Source organism: Camponotus vicinus, unplaced genomic scaffold, assembly GCF_025532165.1.
Source record: "Camponotus vicinus isolate PSW18456_S1 unplaced genomic scaffold, iyCamVici1.0 SCAF_10, whole genome shotgun sequence".
Classification (NCBI taxonomy): Eukaryota; Metazoa; Arthropoda; class Insecta; order Hymenoptera; family Formicidae; genus Camponotus; species Camponotus vicinus.
The window spans coordinates 8,409,906-8,428,933 of NW_028141946.1; the positions used below are offsets into that span (position 1 = coordinate 8,409,906).

Consider the following 19,028-nt stretch of genomic DNA (forward strand, 5'->3'; position numbering starts at 1 on the left):
ATATGAATAATTCTTTAAGTTTATATGTAATGAATGTGTACATCATAAAATATCCTTTTTAATATGTAATTTTCGTTTATATAAAGAACACTTTTTCTTATGTAAGATGAAAAATTTTGAAATAATCATTTTATAAATAATGAAACTAACAAATAATCTATTCAAAAGATAAGTTACTATAATCAATAAAAATTGTATTTCTGAAATAATGTAATGAAATAAATTATATTCTGTAGGTATAAACGTAAAAGATATATTTATATATTTACATATAATTTACTGTAAAAGTAAAAATATGATATATATGAAATATATTTAAATGAGGTACCACACATTTGCCCATTGATGAGATAAATTAAATAAGACACATTGTGTGATAGAAATGAACACATTTTATAATAACAAATGTTAGCTAGAAAATCAAATTTTTAAATTAATATAATAATATCTAAGATATATAGTATCTTTTGTAAAATGTAATGATAAAAGACAGTGTTTTAAATTGGATACTCACTCAAATTATTAAAAACTCTAATTAGTTTTCCTTTAATTTTAAATATTAACAATATAATTTTCGCGAATGAGAGAAAAAACACATTTTACATTGTTATTGCTTATATTTGTTTTTTTGTAAATTTTAATAAAATCATTTTTGATAAAATTATTCCAGTTTCCATGAAGTCGTATAATTTATTTTATATGAGTTTAGTATTGTGTGCAATTAGTCTTCTAATGATTAGTTCATTATGAATAAATTTATATTTCTCTCTAAATGTATATTACACCTGACACAAACGACAGCACTGTTATTACAAAGATGCGTTGGAAACGATTTTTATAATTCTTTTCACCTTACCACACACCATAACACATTGGGTTCATAAAATCTGAAAGTAATAAGAGACGATACATTTATTTGATATTATATTTATAATATATCATATAGCAAACATTCAATTAGACTTTTTTCTAAATTAAACAAATGATTATATAGATATATAGATGCTCTAAAGCATATTATATATTAATATGAATAGTACTTACATCAAAGTGATCAAAATCAAAATGATCTATATGTGGCTGGGTAACGTGTTGGTATACTTGTGGTGAGAAGGCGCGACCAATGTTCCCATCCTAGAATCTTTGCAATTTCAATGCACTTTTCATCAATTTCCTTCAATGGTTTCTCTTCATAATAGCGCGTCAATAATTTTAAGTAACGTCCGTAATGATTATTGATGTGTGCATGCCATAAAGATAAAATAATAACCTGGAAAGATGTAAAAATAAATCTCTTGTATCATCTTTTACTTACATTATACTTACAGATTAATTAGTATTTATTCAACTAAATATTTTGACTTCACATTCTTGTATGTGTTTTCTAACATATGAATGAACACAAATTTAAAAGATAATTTTAAATACAATAATAAAATTTTATTTTTACCTTATTATCAGTAGGTTCAGCAAATTTCTGTATTTCTTGCCAATGATGCGTAACACTCTCGAGTAAATGTTGAAAGGATCCATCTCCCTCTCCAGTCTTTGTTCCATGTACGTATAATCGTGCTAATGCGCAGCCCTTCTTCACTAATCCTTCGATGAGACTATTCTTTTGTTTTTCCATGGTTATCTTAATTTTAGCCGCGTCAGGACGTTGATCATTCTTCAGTCCGTAATATGCTAATAACTTATCTTGATCGATATTTGTAATCACAGAGTCAGCAACTGTTACTATTTGATTGGCTAATGCGATACAGTTATCCGAAAGATCGTTGTGCGGTACATGTCGCCGTGCTTCAGTAGAATCCAAAGATGTCAACATAGCAGTGTGAACGGGTAAATGATCCGAAAAGATGCCTTTTAATTCTCCGTATAGCGAATTGGTATGTTCACCAGGTTCTATTGCATAAAAAAAGAACAAAATTTGTCAATATTATTTTTCGAAAATAGATTTTCAATTAATACGTAACAAATGTTACAAACATAAGAGATCATAAATGTTTGTATAAATATAAATATATATATATATATATATATATATATATATATATATATATATATATATATACATATACATATATATATATATATTTATATTTATACAAACATTTATGATCATTTATGATCATATATATATATATTTATATTTATACAAACATTTATGATGTGTATATATATATATATATATATATATATATATATATATATATATATACACATATATCCATATGACATTAACAGTTTATATTAAAAATAAAAAAAGACAAAATTTACAAATAGATTAAATATGCTATTGGCATGAAGTAAAAGAATAAAAACTGTAATCATGAATATGTACATTATTTAACATATAAAAATATATAAAAAGGGGTAGATGCACATAACAATTGCAAATACATGCTCTTAGGTACACATGTATCTTTAAGGGGAGATTACAACATAGAAAAGGAAAACAAATTATAATATACATAAATTTCAAATTCAACTCAACTTACTTATAGATGGTGCTATTGATAGAATATAAACCGGAAATATAAACCGGAAAAAAAGATACAAAATATTTATATAATAATACTAATATGAATTGCTCTATAAATGGCTATAATAAATCTATTGTACATCTAAACATCTTTCAATATATATAATTAATCTTTAAGTATATATAAATGCTAAATTACCAAATTTTGCAAGGTAATTGCATTTTAGATCTCTTAATGCTTCTTGATATTCATCCCATTTTGTAGTTTTTTCCTTCTCTGTTTTAGTAGCAGGATTGCTATTTTTCTTGGCAGGCTCAGATATGATATATTTGAATGTATGGCTATCCACTTTCTTTCCAATTTCATCTTTAGAGAAAGTCAATGTACCTTGAAGATAACTACCAGGGGTAGCATATTTCGATACTCTTTGCAAAAAAAAAGAAAAATATTTATTAAAATATATGGTTTCAGTAAATTGAAACTACATATTTTAATAGTAAATATTGCAGCTTCATTATTTCTTTTTTTTTCAATCTGCATTACATGCTGAAGCCAAATAGAAAAGAAAAGTTAATCTAACATAAAAAGAATGCAACAGTAGTTATAATATGCGACAGAATATTATATTCCTGCAGAGAAATAATACATTTTTTCATTCATATGACATACACTAATATACACATTACAATCCAAAAGCAAAGCATGTAAAAAAAGTTAAATAATTTATTATAGAATAAAATATTCGAATAATTAAATGATCAAACTTGGAAACATCTATGGAAATATACAGATGAGAATATCTATAAAGAAAATTCTAAAATTTGTGAACGGTATGTCGAGAGTTTTAAATGAAAGTAGCAGTAAAAGTAAGACCATATATTATTAAGTAATATATAGGTAAATTTCTTTTATAAAATTTTATCTATGTGTATTTTTTGTTTAGATATGTAGTGTATATGGTAAATATGTATGTATTTGCTTAATACCTAAAAAATAAAAAAATAGAAAAAAATAAAATTAAATAATTATTTGTCTATATTCCTAAAAATACCTCGTTGTCTGGCATTAAGCAACATTTTGATATTGTATCTTGCATACAATATCTTGATTAAAGACAGACATTATCAGCATGCATTTAAAAATGTGTCGAAGCGTATAAATGAGCAGTGAGTGTCCTCATATTTATTTAAAGCAATTTCACAAATGCAAAATGTATATAAAAATTGTATTATAGACTCACTTGTTTTCAGTGCTGCAATGTAAGATAAAAAAAAGAAAATTATCTTAATAGCACTTTAGCAGCAAATAATATATATATTATTACATTTCAGATGTACTTCTCTACCAGATTAATCTCATAAAATTTACATATGTTCTTTAAACGATCTGACATCTATATTTTCTTTGAAAAAACTTATATTTTTAATATTTGATAATTGATTTTACAGTTCATAATAACTTTATTTTATTTCTATAATCTTATATATATATATATATATATATATATATATATATAAATTTAAAAATTTTATTTTATTTTATTTCTATAATCATATATATATATATATATATATATATATATATATATATATATATATATATATATATATATATATGATTATAGAAATAAAATAAAATTTTTAAATTTATTAGAAATTAAACTTCAAGAAAAAAATTAATAATAATATAAAACATTTTATTTTTTAATTTAAGCAAATTTTTAAAATTTTAATTTGGTTTTGCTCAATTATTTAATGTTAAATTGAAGATATTTAATCTTAAAAATTAAAAAGTTATGTAAAGATGACTTCCCTGTGTGATCAAAGCTTTATTAAAAAGAAAACTGGATTCCAGATTAGTTAAAGGAAATGCATATAGTAAATTTTGCGATACTAATAGAGATGTCTTATATATAATTTTATGTAAAATATATGATAAAAAATTTAATTAAAAATTTAATTATTTAAGTATGTTTAGATCGGCACTCCAAGAAAAACGAATTCTAACTATAAAAATCAAACAATACTTTACATTCAATCAAAGCACTACTACCATAATACAATAGCATTAAACTCATATAAAGTATTATCAAAACTATTTTTATATACAAAAAACATGTAATTTTGCTTATAATACCTTATGTATATAATTTGTGAGTGTATGTGAAATATGTAACAAAATAATCATTTAAACAACAGATCAATAAATGATATATTCTTAACATGTATTATGTATGTCAATATATGTAATATGAATTATATAACATGGATACATTATATCTGCACAACAACTCAAAAAGTGAAAGAAATAAAAATATAATTTAAATTAAATTAAAAACTTAATTAAATTAAGTTAAAATTTTGAAAAATAATTAATAAATATAATAATTAATAATAAAAAAAAACCTTAAAATATAAATGATTTTATATATCAAAAGTTTGAGTTTTTTTATATAAATTAAAAACAATTAATATTCGTGTATATATTTATTATCATAGCTAAAAGAGAATATATATTTAAGAAATATTAAATTACTTAAATTTTTACTAAATTTTATATCAAAATATTATGAAGAAAAAAGAAGTTGCATATATCTATATCTAGGTATATATTATTTTATGCAGATACTTACTTGCTCTCATTGGATAGTGGAGCAATATATAAAGGAAGAATATGACCAAGTGGAATAAATGCAGCAACCATCTTCTTTCCACCAATAATAGCTTGTGATTGATTAGCATAAATGTCCAAATTAATTGGTGTACTGAGCTTTTGACTTAGAAGTAATGGCATATCTGTTAATCTTTCCAATAAATCTTTTTTTTCATGGCGTATATGCATTTTTAAAGTATAATCTCCTTTTTCTAATTTTTGGATTGTATACTGTAACAAATTAATATTTTATATTTATTATTATTTTCGTATGTTTAATGGAATTGTAGATGATCAAATTCCATGTATACATATATTTAATTATATTTCTAACAAAAAAAGATTAATATACAATTGTACAGCAATGAGTTAAACATTTACCATTACTTTTAAAGATTTTAAAATTTGAATTAAAATACTCACTTTAGATGGATATGCATCCCCGCAACTTATTAGTTGTTTATTGCTGTCATAAATCATCCACATTTGACTCTCATATTCATTCTCATACAACAAATCACTTAGCAATGCAGCGTTTGGTGTGACTTCAGTCGCTTTTGCCGAGTGGAATGTGTATGCTAGTTGTAATTCGTATATTTGTCGCGACGGTGGGATAATATCACGCGCTCGTAGGGGAACAATTTTCGATTCATTAGGCCTATATAATGATCAAATGTATATTGTAATTATGAGTATAAAAATAATTAAAGCCATGAAAATATATAAGTTTTAAATAAAACATACTTTAAGACCTGCACAGATGTTTTCAAAGAAATGTTAGGTACAACTTCTTCATTTCTAAGAGAACTACGTAATTCAAGGCGATTTATTCCATCTCCGGATAACATTGTAAGATTACCGTTTATCATATGAATTCCATGAAATTCTATGGAATAATCGATAAGCATATCGCCTAAATTTGCCCAATATTTTGCGATAACTACTTCTAAAATTAATCCACTCTAAAGAAAAAAATAAAGATCATAAATATATGAATTAAAAAATATTATAACAGTAAACTAGTTTTTTTAAACTAAAATTACATATTTACAATGAATTTACATATATCTTTAATAAAATTTATTTATACCTGAACAGCAAATGGTTGAATCGTTTCTGATTGAGATGTAACACTGATTATTTTATTAACTTCAAGGGTTTTGCAGGCCATGCGAGGTTTTAATTGAATAGTATGAAGCACAAATCTACCAGTTTTATCCTTTTCTGCACTTTTTAATCTAAGAACTAAGCAAATAAAAATATAATATAAATAACTATTAATATAATATAAATAATAATTATTAATATAATATTTTTATATATTATTATATCTAAATTGTATTATATATAATGGATATGGTTATATAAGTGTGTCTTTTCATCTATCTTACCTGCCCAAGTAGCATCCTCTGGAACAAGAATAAAATGACGCTGAATTGTGTTGGGTTTGAATAAAACATTCGTATATGTTAAGTCAGGGAGAAGCACAGTCTTTGATAACGTCATTGGTTGGACGACAGTCACCGGAATTTGGAATACTGGTCCTTTAGCGATATTAGAAACGTCATATGCTCGTACACTAAAAATATTTACAAATTTAAATTGTCTCACAACACGTTATTTAAGAATAATAGCGATATAAAATATATCATTTACCTAGTGGCATGAACACCTTCTGGTAAATTGGATGCCTCGACTCTAATAGCGAAGGAACGAGGCATGTGCATTAAATCCAGATGTGTTGGAAATTGGACCCATGAAGCATCGCATACAAGCGTTAACTTCAAGTTGAAATCAATTTTGCGCGATGGTTCTGCAAAACGACAGATAAAATATCATTCCATAACTCTGATTCTAAAAATGTTTGATATTAAACTCATAAAGAAAAGAAAAGCTAGAACATTATTTTATGAAATGTTACCTATAATTTCACTATTTATGAATACTGGTTCTACTGTAATTGCATAATCCTTTGGACGATCAATAACACCTGTTCTCATATGAATGCCTTTAGAATTATTAACTCCACAATTAATAGTAAATCGAATGTCCCGTTCAGGGGCATCGCTGTACGAGACAAGATTATCGAACGCGCGTTCGACTTGTAACAGGCCAGAGCCTTGTGCGAATTGATCTAAATTGGATATGTAAAGAGCGGTATTTTCAAGAGCTCTTTTTATACTGTAAGGAGAATACGGACAACCTTTGGCAAGAAGACCCGATATAAGGATCGCTAGAAAAAAGAAATATATTAGAATATTTTTATGAGTCTACTTTAATATTAATTGAAAAGAAATCTCAATACGTACCAACAGCGCCGGTTACATGCGGGCTTGCCATACTTGTGCCATTCATAAGTTGACTTTTCCTAAGCGTAAAGTTTGGGACGCTGGTGATAGCACCTCCTGGCGCGCATACTGTTACACCGGCACCTCCATCTATCATAGGGCCGCGGGATGACCAAGTATATGGCATGCCTGGCATCTTTTCTCTTAAAGAATATTCAGCTACCATCATATCAGGTGATACGTAAGCACCAACACTAATAATACTGTTTGAACTGATGTCTGGCGGAGTTCCTATATATTTTTTAGAAGTATTTGGATACACATGAAGATATCAAGAAACACATTGCACATTAAAGAAATTAATTCTGTACGAATATATTTCGTATTTGTAACAATAATACAAATCACATCAGGTAAAGTTGATTATATAAAAACCAAAAATACAAAAAGTTAATTGTACAGAATTCTGTGTATATTTACCAATTGTACACAAAGCTGGTCCAAGATTGCCAGCTGATGCAACCCAAACTACGCCATATTCGTCAATAACTTCATTCATCAGTTCTCCTATTCTACCAGTATTTGACCAATGAGCATGTTCTCCATAACTCATGTTTATAACATGAATCTTTTCTTTTCTCTTCATTACATGAATCATTGCCCGTACTACAGCGGTTCCAGTTTCCATTGTGCCGATACGTCCGTCACCGACAGTCAATGAAACAATTTGGGCTCCTGGTGCCACTCCATTTAATTCTGAATTGTCAGGAAAATATGCAGCCGCGATTGATGCTACATGTGTCCCATGACTTGCTGTAATAAGATTCAATCAAGAGAAATTCTATAGAAAAATTCACACTAAATATTACAAGATTTCAACACAATTTCTTCTGTTATACTTACAACATAAGCTGACAATTTCCAATGTATTTCCTTCATCATGGACATTAATACTAACGTTTAATTGGTCTTCTTGAGTAAGAGGAGCAAAATCTCTTGTAATAGAATATTCACCAAGAAAAACGCCATTTTCCAGATTACCTTCTTCGGACGTGTCAATACATGCTCTAATATGAGAAAAACAGACATCAAATTAAACAAAAAAAGTAACATAAATAACCTACATTTTAAATAGATACACACATATATATTTAACATAATAATATACTTATAAGATGATTACCTCCAAATGTTACCATCATGAAAAACAACACAATCATAAGTAGGTCCTACATCGCAATATTTTTTTTCAATGTTATTCAATATTTCAACTCTAGCTTCAAGTTCTTCTTTTTGTAATTTTTCTTCCAAAGTCGACAACTGTGGATTCTTGCTTTCAAATTCCTGTGCATTATTATAAAGTGGAGTAATATTAGTTATAGTGAAATAATATCATTAATTGTTCATAAATTGGCTAACTATTTTGAAATAAATTAAATATAATTAAACAATACAAAACTTTTAAATATTCTTATATATTTAAATATTTTCTCTGCATAATTGTACACCTACACTCTTTTGTATTTTTAAAAATCAATAATTTTAAATTACATATTGACATGAAAATTTACCAAATTAATAAGAATAGTACAATATTAATGTAATGACTTTTCTTAAGTGGATATTATATAATGGAATCAATGCCTTTACAATAGATCAATCTGCCAAATACAAATATAGCATTAGATACGGATCACTGTGACATATTGTGAAATAGCGGCCTCATTTAATTGCATGGACCGACATGCTCACAACACTCCTATCTTTGGATCACATGAACTAAAACTCTAATTATAATGTATTCATACATGTTTTCATTGATTTCCAGTAATTATTGCAATGTTAACATCAAGCAAGATTATAAAAAGATAGTATTATATTTATATTGCAAAGAAAACTTTAAAAGATTTTAACAAATTTATTTTAAGATGTCAGAAAAAAATGAGATAAATAATTGTTTAATTTAAGGCAAATTATTAATATCTTACATATAGAAAGTTCTATTATTATATTCATCATACTTGTAATTGCCTTGAAGCTTCTGCAAGTGCTGTCTTATGACCATCATCCCAAAGACGCTTCTTACGTTCTGCTACTACTCTTTCCTTTAATTTATTGGGATATAATGAATATAAATTTTTTAAACCAATATGATATTCTCCAGTGGGATTACTCCAATTAGATGGAACCTAAATAAACATAAAAGATACAAATGTAACATTACATTAAAAATGAAAAAGTATGCATTGCATATAATTTATTCATTTTTTTCTATATATAAGAGACATATTCTCATATTAATTATAACATAAAATTATACTTGTCCTAATAACTTTACTTTCAAATAAATAAGAATATACATAATTGATATTTATATATATAAGCAGCATTAAATTATAAATTAATTATTTACTATGTAACCAACAATCACATTAAAAACAGAGAATATAAAACTTTCACTTATGATATCTTATTTATATCTCTTAATGTGCAGTAGAATGTTTCACAAACCTACCTTTAATTTACGACCAGTCAAGCCAATTATATAGCCATCTGGTGCTTGAACAACTTTGCTAGTATCTACATCTCCTGCTCCACTACAGTCAAATCTTTCAATAATTTTTGGTTTCCCATCTGAAGTCATCTAAAATCATAAAATACTTAGGAAAATTGAATTATTATAGCCCAACTTTTAAAAAGTTTAAACTTACTATAATTTATCAAAGCTTGCAATATATATACAAGACATTAAAAAAAGAATTTAGGATTTTAGGGCAGATAGTACTAAATTGAATTAAAAAATAGCTTAATAAAACTGATGAATATAAAAAAGTCAAAAATCAAATCTATCAGGAATAATTTTTTATACATTTTAATGTAAATCTTTCTTTTAGCATCTCATATTTATCAAAGATAATTAAAATCATACATGTATGTATATTTAAGAAGCTTTATATCATAATAAATTTAACATTGCTATATAAGAATATAAGAAAATATATGTAACAAATGTAATAATATAACTTTGCAGAATTTTTTGCTGAACAAGGAATACTATATGAAATGACATTACTATATAAAATGACTATACGTAAAATGACATTATAATGTAATACAAGAATAGCTGTAAAATTGTAATATAACAAACTTAAAAATGTTGTTAAAAGTTTGAAGATAAAATTAGCATAAAGAGTAAGATGTGATTATTGACATTCATGACAAAATTTTCTCTCGATACACTAATGAGATAAAAAGAAATCATATCTAAGGAAAATAAATAGCGTGACTTTTATCTCTCAAGGAGACAGTTCACAAGATACACAAAAAGCACTTCAAATAAATTGTGAAAGAAGTAAGATGAATTATTTGTTAGTACGAGATAGTTATTTTTGCAAAATGTCACATATTGAAAATAAGAGGACAATCCAAAAAGAATATTAATATGAATAACAAGAATATAACTCCTTGTATGTCAAGTTTTTTGCATGGAAAGGCGTGTCGTACACAATAACCAAGTGCAGCTGGATATCCATCCCCGTGCTCACCTGCATACCCGGGGCCCCGGGGTCCACCCCCGAGTCAAAGATCGCGATGACGACGCCCCGACCATCGTACTCGGGGTATTTGGTGAGAAATTGAGTGACACCTGTCTCTTTCTTAGGCAGCAGGCCCCAAACAGGAAAGTTACAATCAATGACGCCTGCCATATTTCGAATGCCACCGTGACTGTCGGAAAAACCACACTTGGGATGTTTCCTTTGTACTGTGCCACGGCTTTATATATCAATCAAAAAACGGGATCTGCGCCTGCGTGCGCTCCGAATGCGCCAGATTTTGAGGTTAGGTTACCGACGAATGGTACAACATCGTCCCGCGATCATTTTCGCTACGTCTTTCAACGTAACGCTCACAGATGGCAGCACTCGTATACCAGCCTACGTCATTACGTCAATAATTACGTACGCGCGCGCACATACACGGATATATACACGGTTGACAGGCATAGGTTAGAGTTAGATGCAGTCGGGGCGATCGAACGTGCGATTAGTCGGTGTTAGTGCGCGTCGTAGAGGTTATGTTTCTCTCTCTCTCCTCTCCCGTATGTATACATATTTTGAATAAGCGGACGAACCAAACTGGCTCGATTGTACCCGATTGTATTTTCCGTATAAGATACGCGAAAAGAATGCGTTGCTTGCCCGATAAGTCTCGGCGAGAGTGACGTAAGCGTGTGACCCGAGTGCGACGAGTCATGTGTGTAAATTTAAAGCATGGTTATCATGCAACGAAGGATGAAGCAGATTGCGATCTTCGCGGTTTGCGTATTCTTGTTGGGTAAGTGATTTCAAGATTATGACATTTGTATCGTGACAGTAGATCCTCGAACCGGGATTCGGCAAATCGACCTGCTTTTCGAGCACAAGCTGTCTGTTTACAGTCTTTATAGAGTCAAAAACGCAGTGTGTGACAAATAAACGAAATATGCAATTTAGCGAATTTAGCTAATTTTCACAGTCTTATTATCTGGCATTAATCTTACTATGGATTTCCATTCCCTTTATTCTACGAATTTGTGATGTCACGATCTTTTAAATTTGATAGCTTTCTCTTTCTCTCGTTATTGCCCTCTCTTTTTCTCGTTATTGTGATCTCATATGTCATTCGTACAACGCAGCCGTTTTTCAAAGCTATTTTATGCCAATTGTTACGTTTATGTAACAATAATTATGTTGCCAATTGTTACGTTTATGTAACAATAATTATGTTGCTTTATCTATATATGACTTATCTATAGATATATTAATGTATTATAGAGACTATTATAGAGAAATAGCAGGGTAATATTAATTTATTATAGAGACTATTATAGAGAATATATATACTATTATAGAGAAATAGCAGGGTATCTTGACACAAGCTTCTATTTTTTTAATTTAAACTTTATTTTTGAATATTGAAAGTTTCTCAAGTGTATTTTATTAAATAAGTGTAGGATATTAAGCAAAAATTATTGAGAGGAAAAAAAAACAGGAGTATATAAAAAAACAGCTGTTTGATAAGTATTTTATAATTCGAATCATTCTCATAATTAATCTGTCATAATTAATCTGTAATGTCATGATATTATTGAGACATATCATTTATCATTTATTTTTATCGAATTAAGAAAAAAAGTCAATAATACAACTCTTGATTCTTCTCTCTCTCTCTCTCTCTCTCTCTCTCTCTTTATTATAAAATAAATCAAATGCTTCATTATTCTTTATTTATATTGAGAAATGCTGTTTCAATTCTTTTAGTATTTAATGCATAAACAAGTACAATTGAACACACATTAAAAAATTTATTCTTCTCAAAATTTTGTTATATTGTCTTCCATAAAACAACAATAGTCCACAATAGTCGACAATAATTTTTAACTTATTGACAACGAAAGAGCTTTTCAAAGCGCGTATATACAATATAATTTACGTAACGGCCAATGTTAATTGTTTCCGTTGAGAATCACTGAATCTACTGACAATGAGCATGAGATTGAAAATACGACAGTCATAGAAGAGTGGAAAAATTTTTGAGCATTACTTGTTTTATCTTAAGTAAACTATTATTAAATAAATTAAAAAATAATTAGATAAATAGAAAAAAATAACGATATATTGATGAAAAAGCTAAACATTGCAAGAAGTAAGAAATTTAGCATTTTATTAATCTGAAAATTCTGAGATTTAATAATAAATATTTATATATAATTGTAAAACAATTTGATGAATAATATGAATTCTTCATGTGCGCGCAAAGCGAATTTTTTCAGTAAGCCAATTGATAAGATACGAAATGTCAACGAGATATATTTACTTAATTGTATTCATAAGGAGAAAATAGTCGCCTCTTTAGAATTATTAATAATTATTTTATATTAAATTATTTAATTGTATTTTATCGTGAAAAATTAATTAAAAGAACACTAAAATATCCTCTCAATATTGTTTTTCTCTCGCTTTTTTTCTCGCAGTATTAGGCTTTTATAAGACTCTCGTGACTACAGAAGAGGAAGGATTTTTCGGTCACAATCGACATCGCGGCATAATCAGCGAGGATAAGATTAATATAGGTGATAGAAATGACATCGTCGAAGACGCAAAAATTCGCAATGTCGAGGAGGAGTCATCCGATGGAGACATCAAGAACATCGAGGAGGCGAGGATTCGCATCCGCGAGCTGGAGGGCAAGCTGCAACATCTCGAAGTGGCGATCAAAAACGGAGTAGCGAAGGATTTTCCGACGGTGAAATTTTTGAATTACAAGAACCGGAAGCGAATACTGGTGACGGGTGGCGCGGGTTTCGTCGGCTCCCACCTGGTCGATCGTCTGATGCTCGCCGGCCACGAAGTTATAGTCGTCGACAACTTCTTCACCGGCAGAAAGCGAAATGTCGAGCACTGGATTGGTCACGAGAATTTCGAATTGGTGCATCATGACATCGTGAGGCCGCTGTACCTGGAGGTCGACGAGATATATCATCTCGCTAGTCCGGCCAGTCCACCGCACTATATGTTAAATCCTGTGAAAACGATCAAGACGAACACTTTGGGTACTATAAATATGTTGGGTGAGTAGACTTTAAAGTAAATAGAAAGAATAAATATAACAGATAACGTTATGTAACTTATCGATGATATTTTAGGACTCGCGAAACGAGTCGGCGCGCGAGTATTAATTGCGAGCACGTCGGAGGTATACGGAGATCCTAATGAACATCCACAGGCAGAAACCTACTGGGGTCATGTAAATCCTATCGGTAAGATTGATTTTATCTTTTATGTTATTTATACTTGAACAATTAATGAATTCCGGATACATATATAGGTCCACGAGCATGCTATGACGAAGGAAAACGAGTTGCTGAAACATTGAGCTATGCTTATATGAGACAGGAAGGTGTTTCGGTCCGAGTAGCACGAATTTTTAATACCTTCGGCCCCAGGATGCACATGAATGACGGTCGCGTCGTATCAAATTTTATCCTTCAAGCTTTACAAAATAATTCAATTACGATTTATGGCAGTGGAAAACAGACGCGATCGTTTCAATATGTCTCCGATTTGGTAGACGGATTAGTAGCATTAATGGCATCTAATTATACCTTGCCTGTGAATATCGGAAACCCTGTGGAACATACAATTGAAAGTAAGAGTTGCTTGTTATAACTTTTCCAAATCTTTTTCGATGTTTGTCTAAAATTTAACATTTTAACTTGTTTCAGAATTTGCGCGTATAATAAAAAATTTGGTGGGTGCTACTAGTAAGATAATTGAACTCGCAGCAGTCGAAGATGATCCACAGAGAAGAAGACCGGATATCAGTAGAGCCAAAAAACATTTGAATTGGGAACCGAAGGTTCCTTTAGCTGAAGGCCTGAAGAAAACTATAGTATACTTCGCTAAAGAATTAAAGAGAACAAAACATTCTCAAAAAAACAGTTTTAAACAGTCTTCTTATAAAAACGATCACGATATAGTAGAACAACTTTAGAGGATTAAATGGTAACGATACGATTAATGTATCCACTTTCAAAAGTGGCGTGAAAGTGCCATTAAGCTATGGACCAGTATGTGCCAAAAAATCCCCGTCCAATTAAATTTTACATAATTTATATAGCAATCGATATACAATTATACGCTCATATTAATATCAGCCTCTTAAATTTCTTCCTAATGAATATATGCTATGTACCTCGTAGTAATAATTTAAAATTAATTTTTAATTTTTTTCCATGACTATGTACATATAATTTTAATGATTTCATTTCAATATATATTTTAAAATAAAGTAATATTTTAAGTATATATTTTAAAATGAAGTACGTAAATAATTTATACATGTACATAATAATACATGTTTTATATATTTAAATATATCTTAACATATACTTTTTACTATATTTATTTCTTTTATTATTGTAATAAAGCATTGTCTATTATAATGCATAGATTCTTAGAATGTTTAGATTGATAGGAAATATTTTTTATTCTTTAATGCGTAGAATCTGCACGCTCGTGTAAGTTTCTCAAGTAAAACTCTGAAGATACTAATGATATAAAATAATGTTTCCTTTTTTTAATAATAATATATTATGAATCGCACGTAATTTTGAATATAAACAAATTTGCCTAACTCTTACACGTAAATATATTTGCACATAGTTATCCAATGTTGTGTCTGCTGTTATTTTTTGTAGTGTAAAGAATTGTTATTAAAGATGTGTATTTGCAATATAAAATTTCAAGAAACATTTATATAAGTTACTTAAATATATAGAGTAGTAATGAAAGTTTTGTCAAGACTCTTGTGTACAATGCCATCGAAATGGATGATATTCATAAAGCTGATAAAAAGTAACATATATTTATATTAGAACTGTATACTATACGATATTAATATTTAGTGCGATCATAAACTCTGTAAGACTGTAATAACAATGTGTAAACAAGAAAGTAATTTTATATTTTATACATACTTAAAGTAGGAAGAGGAAAATATTATTATCAGAGAAAGGAATCTCTTTATATAACGATAATATATTCTGTATGCAACATAACTCTTGTATAATGATGTAATTAATTTCTCTATATTATCGTTATATTGAAAATGATAAAATGTCATTTTATTACAGCGAATTTTTTTCGTACAAAGTAGGAATAAAATGTTGTAATTTCTTATATAGAAATATAAAAGAAAAAGATTAATGTAAATAAATAGCTGTTTATAAAGTGTAAAATAGAGTTTATCTTTTGCGATCAAAATTATTCTCGAACTTCGATATCGGTCATTAGATATATTAGATATTTTTTTTAATTACATCTCTTTGGAATATTAATTGGTATATCAATTATTTTTAATAATTACTATTTTTAATAAATACTCTAAAAAAATAATATAATGATTAATTCTAAAGAGATAATATAATTTTTTTAAATAACATCTCTGGAATATTAATTAATATATCAATTATTTTTAATAATTACTATTTTTAATAAATACTCTAAAAAGTATAATATATAATATAATGATTAATTCTAAAGAGATAATATAATATAATAAATATTATATTTGCGACATGATTTATGTGTCCGAACAGAAAGATCGATGACATCATACTGCGAAGAAAGATCGATTATTCATACTGCGAGCAAAACTTTTTTGAATCGGCGTGTATTCTGTATTTTATTATTGTTATTCTTTTTTTTCAGGAGAAAGGCAGCGCATTCTTCCCTCGAGAATGACGCAAATCTCGATAGATTCTCTCATACTTATCGAAATTGGACTTTATATTTACAACGCTATTGCGTAGTACGAGGTAAAGCAAATTGATTTTTTTCTATTATCTTTCCTTATCATTCCTTATGTGAGCTTTCGTAAGTTAATCAATAAATATCTCGTACAAAAAGATTATATATATATAAGTATAGTATATTGTATAAGAAATATTAGAAAACAATGAGATTGTTTAAAAAAACATGCTATTAGTATTCTGAATTATAATGTTTCGTAATCAAACGTAATTGCAACTCTGATTAATCAAATTGTTATTGGCATGAAATGCCTATCATTAATTTACAATAATATTGTCTTGCGATGCACTCAATTTCCTTTCATCGAAAGAGAACTAGATTATTTTTCGGCTACTGATTGCTTAAAGACGCGCTAAAGGGCTTTGAAAGCACGTTATTCTGCATGCCATTCGATATTAATTTCTGTCGATTAGCTTTTGAGTGGCACGACACGAGAATGGTGTAACAGCATGCGAAATTAAAACTTCGATGATATAAAATGTCTACACTTTCCGGCCGCATGGCTGCGGTATATATAATATGTCATGCCATAATTAAATACAGTTTACAATATCCAGGCGTTAACTGATTTTGCGAAAGCCCACATAGATATATATGACAGCATTCTGCGAACTTTCTTCATCATCGCAATTTCTTTCCCGCGTTTCTTTCTTGTTGGTATATTTTTACAGTATATATTTAACATTAAATACGATCTGTAAAATGCGATAGATCACCCGGCGAAATTTCGCACTTGATCACAAAATAACATGAAATTTCGACGAGTTTTTCCTTCGCGTCTTGAAAATCCATAGAAAATGAATTGTATGATATCAGGAACGTACACGTGATCCAAAAACTCTTTTTATTCATTCATTCGAGAGACAACGATGACACTAATGCGACGCGATGACATCAACAGCCGCCAGCGTCGCGTTGGCTTGCAATTTTTTGGACGTCGTTTTTCTGTAAAACTTGGCACTAGAAATTTGCCATGACGGGAATAGATGCGGGAGCTTATTTTGAGAATATTCGCACTTAATGTATGTTAGAGCTAATGAATGAATCGGTCGAGATAAATAATTATCGGCGGTATTAAATACGTAGTTAAGTACAAATATTTTCCTTCATTCAAAAATTACAATTTTAAAGAGATTACTGAAATAATTAAATATATATAATAAGATTTCATAGCTATCAATCACCGCATTTACTCTATTATTGTTTATCAAAATTTCGTTGTGTATCGAATATAACAAACAAGATCTCATCACGAGACTGAGACCTATTGTTCTACTCCAATATTTTCGTTTAGAAAAAAAATTTATATTTGATTCCACCTAGAATATGAAAATAAATATGACCGAGAACGATGCAACACGATCACTCCATAGATTATATCTCTAGATTTACTATTTTCGCACTAGATGGAGTCAAAAAGGAATTCTTTCTCGTAAACGAAAATATACTTGGTACATTATAATATACCAGAGACGACTTACATCAGTGTAATTAAGTTAGATTTAAGTTAGGTGTAAATTAGATTTAAGTTAGATTTAAGTTATAATAAAGCCGAGTACATGAAATTGTGTACATAAATTTTTGAAAAAAGTGAAAATTTTTTAAAAAGTGGGGACTTGCACATCCGGGCCTCACCACAAAAATAAAGAAAAACATAAATTGTAGAACGCATAAATAAAGATGGTTAAACTAGTTGAATACATTCGAAAACTTTATTTCTCATGCAATCGCTTTTTATGATGGGGTTGAAACAAAATTTATTCATTTTAATTCGTGTACTAGAATTAATAAATAATTGATCACATTTTTATTCTATGAGAAATAATTTATATCTAACTACATCTCTAGTGTATAAAAATTGATGACCAGCATTATGTGTGTGTATATATATATATATATATATATATATATATATATATATATATATATATATCGTCGCATTGTATCGTATTTAAATTCTTAGAGTAATCTACGACAATCGATCGAAAGTGCTTGATGTAAATTATGTATATTTTCCCTCATTTTAAAATTCTAATTCTTTAAAAAGGTCGTCAAAATGAATTATGATGTTTCATCATTCACCGTTTAATCTATTTTATTATCATGCAATTAAAGTTTCATCGTATTTCAATATACGAGATCTCGAGGCACTGAAACACGCTGCTTTCACCTTTTCGTTGCGAATTTTTGCGACATATAAATTCTTTTCTTTTCTATTACGGTGGAGACACAGGTGAGTATAATAATAC

At 28.5% G+C, this 19,028-nt stretch overlaps 2 protein-coding genes across 3 annotated transcripts; one reads left to right on the top strand and one right to left on the bottom strand.

Moving 5' to 3' along the window:
• Positions 1-597: 597 nt before the first annotated feature.
• Positions 598-11,220, bottom strand: LOC145961055 (tripeptidyl-peptidase 2-like). 2 transcript variants are annotated; one of them, XM_083080885.1, is made up of 19 exons: positions 10,972-11,220; positions 9,942-10,070; positions 9,448-9,615; positions 8,610-8,770; positions 8,330-8,493; positions 7,907-8,239; positions 7,448-7,717; positions 7,060-7,371; positions 6,795-6,951; positions 6,530-6,717; positions 6,229-6,383; positions 5,883-6,100; positions 5,562-5,796; positions 5,119-5,369; positions 2,685-2,911; positions 2,502-2,513; positions 1,451-1,905; positions 1,045-1,270; positions 598-887 (listed from the first exon to the last, which is right to left on the bottom strand). In XM_083080885.1, the coding sequence occupies exons 1-18, from the start codon at positions 11,131-11,133 to the stop codon at positions 1,061-1,063; spliced, it is 3,807 nt and encodes a 1,268-aa protein (XP_082937011.1). In that variant the 5' UTR covers positions 11,134-11,220; the 3' UTR covers positions 598-887; positions 1,045-1,060. The 2 variants fall into 2 exon arrangements, with proteins under 2 accessions (XP_082937011.1, XP_082937013.1); XM_083080887.1 differs by lacking the exon at positions 2,502-2,513 and having other exon boundaries at positions 10,972-11,219.
• A 190-nt stretch (positions 11,221-11,410) lies between these two features.
• On the top strand, positions 11,411-18,471 carry Uxs (UDP-xylose synthase). Its single transcript, XM_083080892.1, has 5 exons — positions 11,411-11,761; positions 13,440-14,036; positions 14,112-14,225; positions 14,294-14,614; positions 14,691-18,471. Exons 1-5 carry the CDS (start codon positions 11,698-11,700, stop codon positions 14,957-14,959), a joined length of 1,365 nt encoding a protein of 454 aa, XP_082937018.1. The 5' UTR covers positions 11,411-11,697; the 3' UTR covers positions 14,960-18,471.
• Positions 18,472-19,028: the final 557 nt, after the last annotated feature.